The following is a 10,457-nucleotide window of genomic DNA, read 5'->3' as shown; positions in this document are numbered from 1 at the left end:
CAGGTGGCTGAAGATGGCTGGGTGCTTTGGAGGAGAGAAATCTAATTAGCACTCATTCCCTACTGAGCTAGACGTAGACATGAAGCAAGACCAGACCTGGGAGTAGATCCTGTGGTTCCTACTAAAGCATGCAGGGTCACTGCTCCTGTGTGTGGCCCATGCAGGATGGGGTGAGCTGGGGCCAGTTCTTGTGCACGTCTGACCCAGAAAATGTCAAAGTACCTCATTATCTCCAGAGGAAGCTCGTTCCAGGCTTGCTCTCTGTGGGCTACGAGCACCTCTCTGGGAGTGCAGCCTCAGCTGCTGGTGGAAGAGTGGGACCAAGCTGAAGACAGAAATCCTGGCAAATATTGTAAGGTAAAGATGAGCAAAATGCAGCATAAATTTCAAGAGAGGAATCAACAGCCTTTACGATCAGGATTTTCCAGCCCTTGTCCTGGCTGAGGTGTGAGGTACACTGTCAGAGCCCCCCTGGTCCAAAGCTCTTGCTTTTCGCCAAACTGGATGTTGGGGAGAAGTGGCTGAGCCAGCCACACACCACTCGTGCCCCGTGCACCAGTACCGCGCTGTTCTACGTCAGCAAGGCAGCTTGGCAGCCTGCCCAGGCCTGGAAGCTGCTTCAAGGACCCGCTCGGGGAGGTGTTGCTCTAGCGCAGGCTGTCCCGATAAACGTCAGATCATAGCTTGGCCACCTGGGACTGGGCTGGGAGGAGCACGGCTGCTCCGGCTGGCACAGTCTTCAGCCCTGTGCTCTGGGGGGTCACTAAAAAAGCCTCCCATTTCTTACCTGCGGCAAGGGAGGCCGCCAGCAAAATAACCCCCCTGTTCCATCCTGGGGGGTGGTGTGTGGGACAGGCACCAGCATCAGCACTGACACTTGCCAGCACTTGTAGCAACGGGAGGAAGATGCTCTGCAGCCACCCGGTGAGGTTCAGCTTGCACAGCTCTGGGTGACACATGCTGCAGCAAAAGTCCTTCCCTGGTGTTCTTATTCATGTGAATAAAATAAATGTATGTGTACCTACCCAAATATTTTAAAATGGCATTATCTTAGCATTTCTCAGGATTAAATTATTTTCCTGTTCTTACAGCATGCATGTTATCTTGGCTTGTTCCTTTGTTTGTTTTTCTTTTCTTTAAAAAAAAATCCACTTTCTTTCATCTCTCTTACTTGTTTCTTGCAAATCTGTTTCCTAAGGTTTTGTTTCTGACTGTCCCCGTTCTTCTACTAAGACCCAAAATTGAGATGTCATCCTTTGCATTTTTCCCTTTAGCTTTTCATTGCCTCTGATGGGCCAGTTAAAGTCCCTCCCAGTTTCTTTGCCTTTTGCAGTTTCAAAAATGTCTGTTGAAAATACGTTTTTCTGTAGTTTTAACTGATCCTTTGTGATGTTTGCGGGTTCTCTTCCTATCTTCAGTCAAAAGATTTGGTTGGTGTTGTTTTTGCTGTGGTTTTTTTTTAACCTCTCAAGTAACATCTCTCAAAGCCATATAGACTACTTCTTGTTTCACCCCAGAAGATTTGCAAGGTGATGTTTTACTTTAAATATGCTTTGTTTTGGATTTTCCAGCTTGCTTTTACACTTGCAGATTTAATATTTCCCCTTGTTGCTTATGTTTACACTGAACATTTGTTTTCATTTTCAACTTATTGTTGTGTTCAGTGCAGTCTCATCTCGCTGGGCAGAAGTCAAATAGTTTGCTATTGATTACACTGTTTCCTATCATAGTCTATTAGTTCCTGCCAATTAGTTTGTTGTCCTGTTGATAAGATTATTGCCATCAGTGCACTGTAGTGGTCGTGGTTATCCAGGGGTATTTGAGCAGCAATGCTGACGCATGCAGTATGAGAGTGTCTAGAAATGTTTCCTTATTCCGTCTCCTATCTCCTTACACCAATCTGTTGCATAAGGCAAAATATTATTTGACTTTGCTGTTCTTCTTTAATCCCTGTATACTTAGCCTAACTATCTAACAACTACACTATTTGTTGTAAGATGGTTTCTGCACAGGGATGTTCCCTGCTTCTCACAGTCTTGTGTAATTCCTGCTCTGGAACATCTCTGGTTTCCAGCAACCCGCAATTTGAGGACTGGAGCTGGCTTTTATTGGACCATCCTGTTTAATCGCTGCTATGCCGGAGCAGCCCTTTGTGAATTTCCCTAGTTCCTTTCCAAACAATATTCTGTGGCAATGGCCACAGGTACCATGTTTAATTATGCACAATGGGAGGAAAAAGTATTTCCTTTTGTTTTAAATCTGAATATTTTATCACATGCTATTAGTTGTTGCACCATGAGATGTAGTGAACAATGTATTCATCTTCTCTGTCTTATCCTTGTTTCTTAGACCTCTGTTGTCCCCTTCTTTTTATCCTAAGCGTCTCTTCCTGACATGAGGAGTCATCATACATTTGATCACTCTTTGGTTGAATCGGTTCTTTATCTCTGCCCATCCCTCTTCCCTTTCCCTGTTTCTCCTGTAGGAAGGCCGGTGCTGTGTGGGTACCCCATAGATTAACATGTGACACTGCAGAGTTTACTGCTTTGTTCCTGTTCCCCTAATACCTTCTCAAACTGCCTGTACACAGCTCAGGTTTTTCTGCTGCTTTGCAGGCCTGATACAGAGACATTGAAACCAAAAGTGTGATGGTTTTGTTCTCTCTTGCCCAAGATATTTATCAACAGATGTAATAAAAATATTTCACAACCTCGCCTCACTTACATCCTTGGACCATCACAGCTGTAACACATCTACCATGTACAATATCCCCTTCTGTTTGCCTTTTTCATGGCTTCAAAGTATGGAGCTAACGTCATCATTACCTGCAGTAATCCCAAAACCTCTTTCCCCAGCAGCCACAGCTGATTTTGCAGCTCAGTGTTGGGTATGCACAACTGGAGCTTGTTTTCTTCCTGCTGCATTGTTATTTTAATTTTTTTTTTTTTTTGTCTACTGCGTGATTGCCTGTGCCCATTGCAGCTTCTGAAGTGACACCCTGAGATGGGGCAGAGATGCTCCTGGGAAAGATCAGTGGCAAAGATCCCTGCGTGTGAGGGAAGAGAGTTTGCAGTCTGCTGAATTTCTGAATAAGGCTGTTTTGGGCCCCTAGTAAGAAGCAGCAGGGAGTTGAGCAGAGTTTATTTCCAGCTCGGGGCTCTGCTGCCCATCACTGCTGCAGCCATGGCACAGCCCAGCCGTCTCCCTGGGCAGGGTGGGTCAGGCTGCGATGCAGGACGCTGCCCTGTGCCCATGTGTTCTCTGCTAAGGAGAGACCCCGTGATGGGAATTCGCTGTGAATTTGTATTTTATCTCTTACCTCGTCCCAGTAGGTCTTGGGGCTTTGGCTCCCTCGGGCAGAGCTGTGGAGGCACCTGTGTGTGGTGGTCTCCCCTTTTTCCTGTGCCTCCAGGGACAGCGCTGGGCAGAGAGGTGATGGAGAGTGGGAGCCAAGCAGTCCCCGGCCGGGGAGGGAGGGCACTGGTGGAGGCAGCATGAGCCCTTCTCACAGGCGGGGGGAACGAGCCCCTTTGCACTGGCCATGAAATCAGTCATGTGTAGGTTTTTGTCCAGCCCTGGGGGGTGGGGGAAGGAATGTGGGTTGGGCGAAGTCTAGGATTACACCACCGCTGAATTTTTTCTTTCCACACTTTAAATAGCCAGCACCTTTCAGTCCTGCCTTCGCGTCTCCCGTCGGCTCCCGCCCCGACAGCACCGTCGCAAGGTAACACCTCTGCCCCCGTTTCCTTCTGCCCTGCTCCCCCTGTGCCCCGCACCCACCCGGGGCTGCCGTGGATGAGAGGTCACGGTGGCTTTCTGCCTGTTTAATCATTTTCTAGCGTGGAGGGGTCCTCCTTGTCCTTCCTTGTGGCCGCTGTCAAATGCCTGCCAGTGTTTCTTGCTCCTCTTCATGTCCCAAAGTGTTTTTATAGGGGACTGTGCAGGGGGAGGGGAGAGGTTGAAAGTGCTGCTTTGCCCTGGTTTTTTTCCTCTCCCTGGATCCAGGGAGAATATCATTTGCTGCCAGTGCCTTTTCCTGCTCTCCTGGTGAGGGAGTTGCAGGCGGGAATGAATGGCAGCGTTAGGCTGGGGCTCGGGGAGCTGCCTATGCAGGGCATGAGCAGGTTCAAGGGCTGGCACCACGTGGAAGAAGGTGTCCTCCTTGGCACAAGGTCCTCAGCAACCCACGTTGGTGGGAACGACGGTCCTCACTCCTTGCTCCGTGGAACTCGGCAGCCAGGGGGGCTGCCTGTGAGGAACAGGCTTGAACACCCCTGAGCCTCCTAAATGGCTGCAGCAGAGCTGGTGCCACCCGTGCTGCCCATACCTATCTCCTCGCTGTGCTGAGGCATCTGCTGTGCACCAACAGCCGTTTATGCTATGCCCTGGCTTTCCTAGGAGGAGAGGTGTTCCTCTCAGAGGTTTTTTGGGGAAAGTGGGACAGCAGGAGAGGTGCCCACTTACTCTGTGCCAATCTTTTCTCAGTAGACATTTGTTTAGAGATGGGAGAAGCTCTTGCAGTGCCAAAGCTTCCTGAAAGTGGTACTGTGGGGAGCCTCTGCAGGCAACAGGCAGCTGTTCGGAGGGGCAGACCCTGTGAGAGGAGAGATCCCAGATGGCCGTGACATCTGCACCCTTTCTTTTCCTGCTGTTAGAAGGATAGACCCTTTCTGAACAATCACCTTTTCTCACAGACTAGTAGATTGCCAGCAACAGTTGCCACCACCAAAGGCAGAAACTTGTTTGCCTCTTGTTTCAGTTAGTCTTCTTCCTGCATCTAAAACTCTAAGGCTTTCATTGCATGGTCTTTAAAACCAGACTTTGGTAAGCAGCAACAGAGGAGAAGAGAAACTCTTATAAAATATCTTGTCAAGTATTTGATCCCGCTCTTGTTCCCCTCCAGCCCTAAGTCTGTTCCCTGTACTGGCTGCAGTGGGAGTGCCAGCCTGGCTGAGCCGCTGGGTCTCTGTGTGATGCTGTGCTCAGAGGATGGATTTGCAGAATCAGGAGTGTTTTGAGAGGAGTCAGTTAAGAATAATGAAACTGATAGGAGCTTTTAAGGAGTCGTTTTGGACTGAACAACGATAGTGCATGCACGCTTTTAGCACCTGGCTGTGAGTAGTAATCGGTATAAGGAGTGAGAAAGGAACAGTTCAACGTGCACGTGTCCTCTCCCCTCTCTTGCCTCCTCTAGCCCAAATTTTTGGCTCATTGCATGGCTTGTTCTGAATGTAACGAAGGAAACTCCTTCTGAAGGTGGGATGGATTATAGAGTCCCCGGTGCTGTCAGCAATGGTGAAACGGTGCCCGCACACCCCAGCATGGAAAAGGAGAAGGAGGAGGATGAGGATGAGGACCAGACCCTGGAGCGAGGACAGTGGAACAACAAGCTGGAGTATGTCCTGTCTGTGGCTGGGGAGATCATCGGCCTGGGAAATGTCTGGCGCTTCCCCTACCTCTGCTACAAGAATGGCGGAGGTAAGTGCAGCCCTGGCCCCTCGGTGAGCCCCAGGGGCACCTGGTCACCAGCGTTCCTCTGTGGTCTCTCCTGCCTCTGTGACATCCGTGTCTGGGCCTGCTTACTGCTGGCAGCAGCCTCTCAGCAATGCCCAAGTCACGAGCCTGCAGGGAGGATGCCAAACCTGACAGTGCCATCTGTGCCACAAGCAGGGGTTGTTTTGACACCGTGGGATGTGGGTAACTAAGTGGCAATGTCCGGGGGTTTCTGATGGCTGTAGCCGTGCTTCGCTGAGGCATGTGGAGCCTTGATCCTGCTGGTGAGGTGGGTGGCCATCTGCAGGGGGAGGCAGGGGGAGCAGGGTGGGGGCTCGGCTCTGAGCAGCATGTCTCACCCCAGGCAGCTCTTCCTTGAGTTGCACCAGGCACCCTGTGCAAATAAGACGGTGGGTCCTGGCAGCGTAGCAGGGAGCAGTGCGGGAGGCCGTGGGGCACCCATGTCCTTGCAGGCACTGCGAGGAACTGCAGCGTTTCCTGGAGGCTCAGGGGGCCTCCAAGGGGTTCTCAGTCACAGGTCCTGGTCTGCTGTCTGACCGTGGAGGGATGTCCCCCAGCTGCTGGAGCCGGGTGGCAGGGACAGGGCAGAGTGAAGGGGTTTTCCTTGCCTCGGTGCAGAAGCACAGCCCCCCTCCTGTGCTCCACCGGCTTCTGCTGGGGCTGCAAGGGTGTGGAAGAGGGCACTGCTGCCTCTGAGCCGCACGGCAGGGCTGTGAGGTGTGTGGATGGATGTGCTTGATGGGGAGAGAGGGAGCAGAGTGTTGTTACTGCTGAGGTGCCAGCACACCGGTGCTGCTCAGGCTGTGCTCGGCAGTGACTGCTGGCCTGTCCCCTGCGAGGCTGGGCTGGGCTCGCTTTTGCAGGTGGGGTTTGCTGTGGGCTTTTACAGGTGTTTGTGGCTTCCTTTTAAGGGAGAAATTACTTTAAAAACCAGAAGCCTGTAAGCTTTTCTCAAGTTTGGTTCAGTGGCATGTAAAGAGAGAGAGCTGCTCTCCCTGTCTTGTGATTAATTGCTAATTAAGCTCTCCGGAAGGGCAGGGGAGAGGGGAAACAGTGCTTGGCTGGGAGCTGGTGGGGAGCAAGCACTGGGGACCCAGGGCTGAAATCCCCTAGCTTGAGCTTGGGGTAGTCTCATGGGCCTCACTAAACTGCTTTCATCCCAGTGGCATAAAAGAGGATTAACTGCTGTTTAGCTACTTTCATGCCGTGCCTTGCTCAGCACTTGTTTCTTTTCACCAGGTGGTCAAGCATTTTCTTTCTCTGTTGAAAAAGGAGGATTTTTCATGTTTTCTTTTTCCACAGGGAGCGTTTCTTGGCTTGCTGAGCCATGTCTGCTCCCACTGCTGCACCCTTCCCAGCTGCCATCCTGCATGGGGAGGGGGACCTGGGACCTTGTCCCGGCACCCCTTGCCTTGGGTGCCAGGAGAGAGCTCTGGGAAAAGGGGAGCTGCCGTGTGTGGTGGGACAGCAGGGGAAAGGCACAAAAAAGGGATTGATTTCTCAGCCTTCTTTCCTCCCGAAAAATGGGTCTGAGGCAAAGGCCCATGAAGCAGCAGAGACGATGTAGAGTTTGACATCTCAGTCAAATTTTTAATCTCCAGCCCTCTTCCCATGAGGTTAGAGCGAGGATGGGGCTTGAAACTCTTGTGCAGAGGGGAAAGCGTTTGCTGTGTGACTTCTCCTGGGGCAGGGCAGTGTGACGAGGCTGTGCAGGACTCGGGGCTCCCTCTTGCCTCGTGGAGCCCAGCCTACTGTGGCCGTTGCTGTATCAAATCCCTTGTAACGCCAGAATTTTAAAAGCTGCCAGAGCTTTTGTCTTGTACTCCTTTGGGTAGGCTGGTCCAAGCGCTTGCTTCCCTGCTACTTCAGTCAAGGTGAGGGACCTTTATTTACTTTCCAGTTCCAGGTCAGTCATGGCCAGCCTACAACCACTAGCTCCTGTGCCAGTGTTACCCTGTGGCTGGAATAGCTCTGCCGTGCTGGATGACTATTTCTTTCCCCACACTGAATTGTGTGTAGGCAGCCATGATAACAGCTCTCAGCCCTCGCTTTGCTTGCCAAAATATCAGGCTCTTCACAAAAAAGGTATCTGCAAAATCTGAGTTACGCAAAAAGGGGCAGCTGGTCACTTTTACTTTCTTTAGGGATGTCTCCACATAACAAAGAAAGAGTAATCCTAGTCTCTTACGTATTTAGCACTCAGTGTCTGATACCAACGCCCTCCATAGTGGAGGGGAAGAAAACACAAGAGCAACAAAATGTTCTTTTTGCTCCTGTTCGCTCTTGCTTTCGCCTCCCGTGGCGGGTCAGGCCCTCCTTGGGCAGGCTGGCCCTGCCGATTAGGAAATACTGGGGAAGCCTGTCTAGTGGTGTGGCTGCTGGTGCCTCCCCAGCATGGCCCGGAGTGGGCAGCCCCCAGGGCCCACCGCCCACGCATGCGCCAGGTGAAGGGGCCGTGGTGGAGAACACGTGTAGCGGCATTTCCCCCTTCACGTTCAGGCATAAGGGCTGGACCAGAGGGATGTCAGCCAGCTCTGGGGGTGCTCAGGCATGCTGATGGACCCCTGTCCCTGCTACAGCCCCCCTCTGCGGGTTCCTCACCAGAGTCACTGTGCAGGGCAGCTCTGCCCGAAGGCCATCCCGCATTGCCTGCTGCCCTTTCCTGCCTGTGCAGGCAACAGCAGCCCGCTGTCAGCTGAAACAAGATGGGGAGTGATGGTGGGCCTGGCATTGGGGTCGTCCCACCCTGCCTGACCCGCTACTTGGGGAGCAAGGGGAGTGGGGCAGACCACAAGCCCTCGCCCAAACATGCCTCTGCAAATCCCAGCCTAACTTTGCACTATTTCACAGCCTGCATGTCCGGACCCTTCAGTTTGACTTCCAAAGGGTGTAACCTGCCAGAAACAGATAACCTGGGGAAGGTGGGAGACCAGACCGCAGGCTGCAAATGAGGAAAAGAGGCTGGACAGCTCAGCCTCCCACCTCAGAGACCTCCCCTGGGGTCCCCTGGCTGCAGTTTAGTTAAATACAAACTTTTATGTGAGAATAATCCCTCTTGGAAATAGGCTTCACTTTTATGATAACAAGATTGCACACATGTTGGGAGTTGAGGGGATGGTGTTGATACAACTATTTTCCCTGTCCTTTGCTCTCCACCAGCTTCTATTTCCTGGTACAGCAAGAGCATGCGGGCAGATGCTCTCTGTTCTCCCAGGGCTGCCAAGCATCTGCAGTCCTTTAGCTGCTGTTTGCCCACAGGGAGCTGCCAAGATGCTCTCCCTGTCTGTTTTGTTGATTGCATTTTTTTGCAAGAAGGAGAGGGCTGTGGCTCTGTCCCCAGCTGGGATGAGTGTGGGTTGGGGCTTCTGGCCAGTCCCTAAAGCCCCCCTTCCCTCTCCCTGCCCCTGCATGCTAGCTAAGCTTCTTAATGAAATCTCTTGGGTTTTGAGTCTACTTGGGCACTGGGATTGTTGTTTCCCATATACCCCCACCAACATGACCCCAGAACCAGTCAGCATCTCACCAGCCCAGAAAAGGCCTGTGCAGGGAAAATGCGGTCAGTGGCTGGCTGGTTGCCATCTCCAATGCTGCACACCTCTCTGAGCCCACCACAGCCCAGCAGCCGTTCTCTGCTTGGGGGTACCCCTTTCCATGCCAGCCCCCCATCCTGACCCATGTCCCTGCCTTTGCAGCAGGGCTTGAGCAGCTTTGGTGGTGCGTGAGTGCAGCAGAGAGTGTGGGCCATCTTGCAGGGCTGTATCCTGTGCTCCGTGGGCTAGAAACCATCACTACATTTAACATTAGCCTGGGGTAATCAAAAGCCTGATGCATTTTATCTCTCCCTGCCTGGTTTCGTGACAGGGCTTGAGCAGGAGGGCAGCCCTGGCTGTTGACATGAGGTGCATACTTTCCTGCACTATTTGAATTTTTTTGGTGCATCTGCTGCTTCTTGGTGAGCAAATGATTGAGAAAACCCACAGGCTGGATGAAGGTGTCAGTCTCTATGTGCTGCTCGGTGCTTTGGTGTTGTCATCCATGAGCTAGTCAGCTTATTCAATGTGAAAGGAGTCACCAACTTGATTAAAAGTCACAATGGTTTTACAGCAGAGTGTTTTCCTGTATTTCTGTGCAGCTATTGCAAACTTGTTTCACTCTTTTCTGCATAAAAATCAGGCCTAGAAACTTTCCTTTCCTCTATCTTTTCTGAATGTTGAGTTTCTCATGCAATCACATCACTCCGGGAGGTGAAAAGTGAGAAAAATCCCTTTTTCCTGGTATCCTGTCCGTGGTCTTCCTGTTCCTGAAGCCCCCAACCCCTCCATGCAGTGTCATTTCCCCGGGGAGGAACTTGCCTGGTGCCCGGTTGGAGATGGCCTGATCCCAGTCACTCCATGGGGCTTATTTTTCCTATCTGCTGCTTGGATCTGCCAGGTGCCTTCTTCATCCCCTACCTCATCTTCCTCTTCACCTGTGGGATCCCTGTCTTCTTCCTGGAGACAGCGCTGGGGCAGTATACCAGCCAGGGAGGGGTGACAGCCTGGCGCAGGATCTGCCCCCTCTTTGAAGGTGAGTGGGGTAAGCCTGGGAGGGCATGGTGAGGTGGGGGAACCATAGGGCCGTGGGGGGATGAACAGTGACACCTCTCCCCACAGCTGAGGAGCACAGCCTGGGAGGGCCACTGGCTGCCCCTTTTCCAAAATCACCCTGGAAAAAATTGATTATATTTCTCGCCAAACAGTTCCCATCGTTACATTGCATCCCTGGTTTCCTTCATGGCCACGGTTTTGGCCAGGAGCTTTGCACCTAATCAAGGTTGTCCTCCGAGAGCTAAATCATGAAAATGCTTCTGGCAGTTATAAGGAACCTAAAACATATTTTTATTATTTTAGGTTAATGCTATGTAATTTTTTTGAGTTTGCAGATGGCTTAAAACCTTAGTGGTG

General features: G+C 51.6%; 1 protein-coding gene across 4 annotated transcripts in view; it reads left to right on the top strand.

Moving 5' to 3' along the window:
• The first annotated feature begins 273 nt into the window (after positions 1-273).
• LOC101916279 (sodium- and chloride-dependent GABA transporter 2) overlaps positions 274-10,457 on the top strand; it is a 36,109-nt gene continuing 25,925 nt past the window's right edge. The window contains exons 1-4 of one of the 4 annotated variants that reach the window (XM_055807296.1): positions 274-357; positions 3,660-3,724; positions 5,257-5,478; positions 9,946-10,080. In XM_055807296.1, coding sequence (XP_055663271.1) covers positions 5,262-5,478; positions 9,946-10,080 — 352 coding nt within the window. In that variant the 5' untranslated portion in view covers positions 274-357; positions 3,660-3,724; positions 5,257-5,261. Of the gene's footprint in view, positions 358-715; positions 925-3,659; positions 3,725-5,256; positions 5,479-9,945; positions 10,081-10,457 lie in introns of those variants that run through there. The other 3 variants (XM_005241765.4, XM_027793039.2, XM_027793040.2) reach the window with 3 other exon arrangements.

Source organism: Falco peregrinus, chromosome 6 (genome assembly GCF_023634155.1).
Source record: "Falco peregrinus isolate bFalPer1 chromosome 6, bFalPer1.pri, whole genome shotgun sequence".
NCBI classification, from domain to species: Eukaryota; Metazoa; Chordata; class Aves; order Falconiformes; family Falconidae; genus Falco; species Falco peregrinus.
Note: the sequence above shows the minus strand (reverse complement) of the source record. Positions and strands in the feature narration are given on the sequence as shown.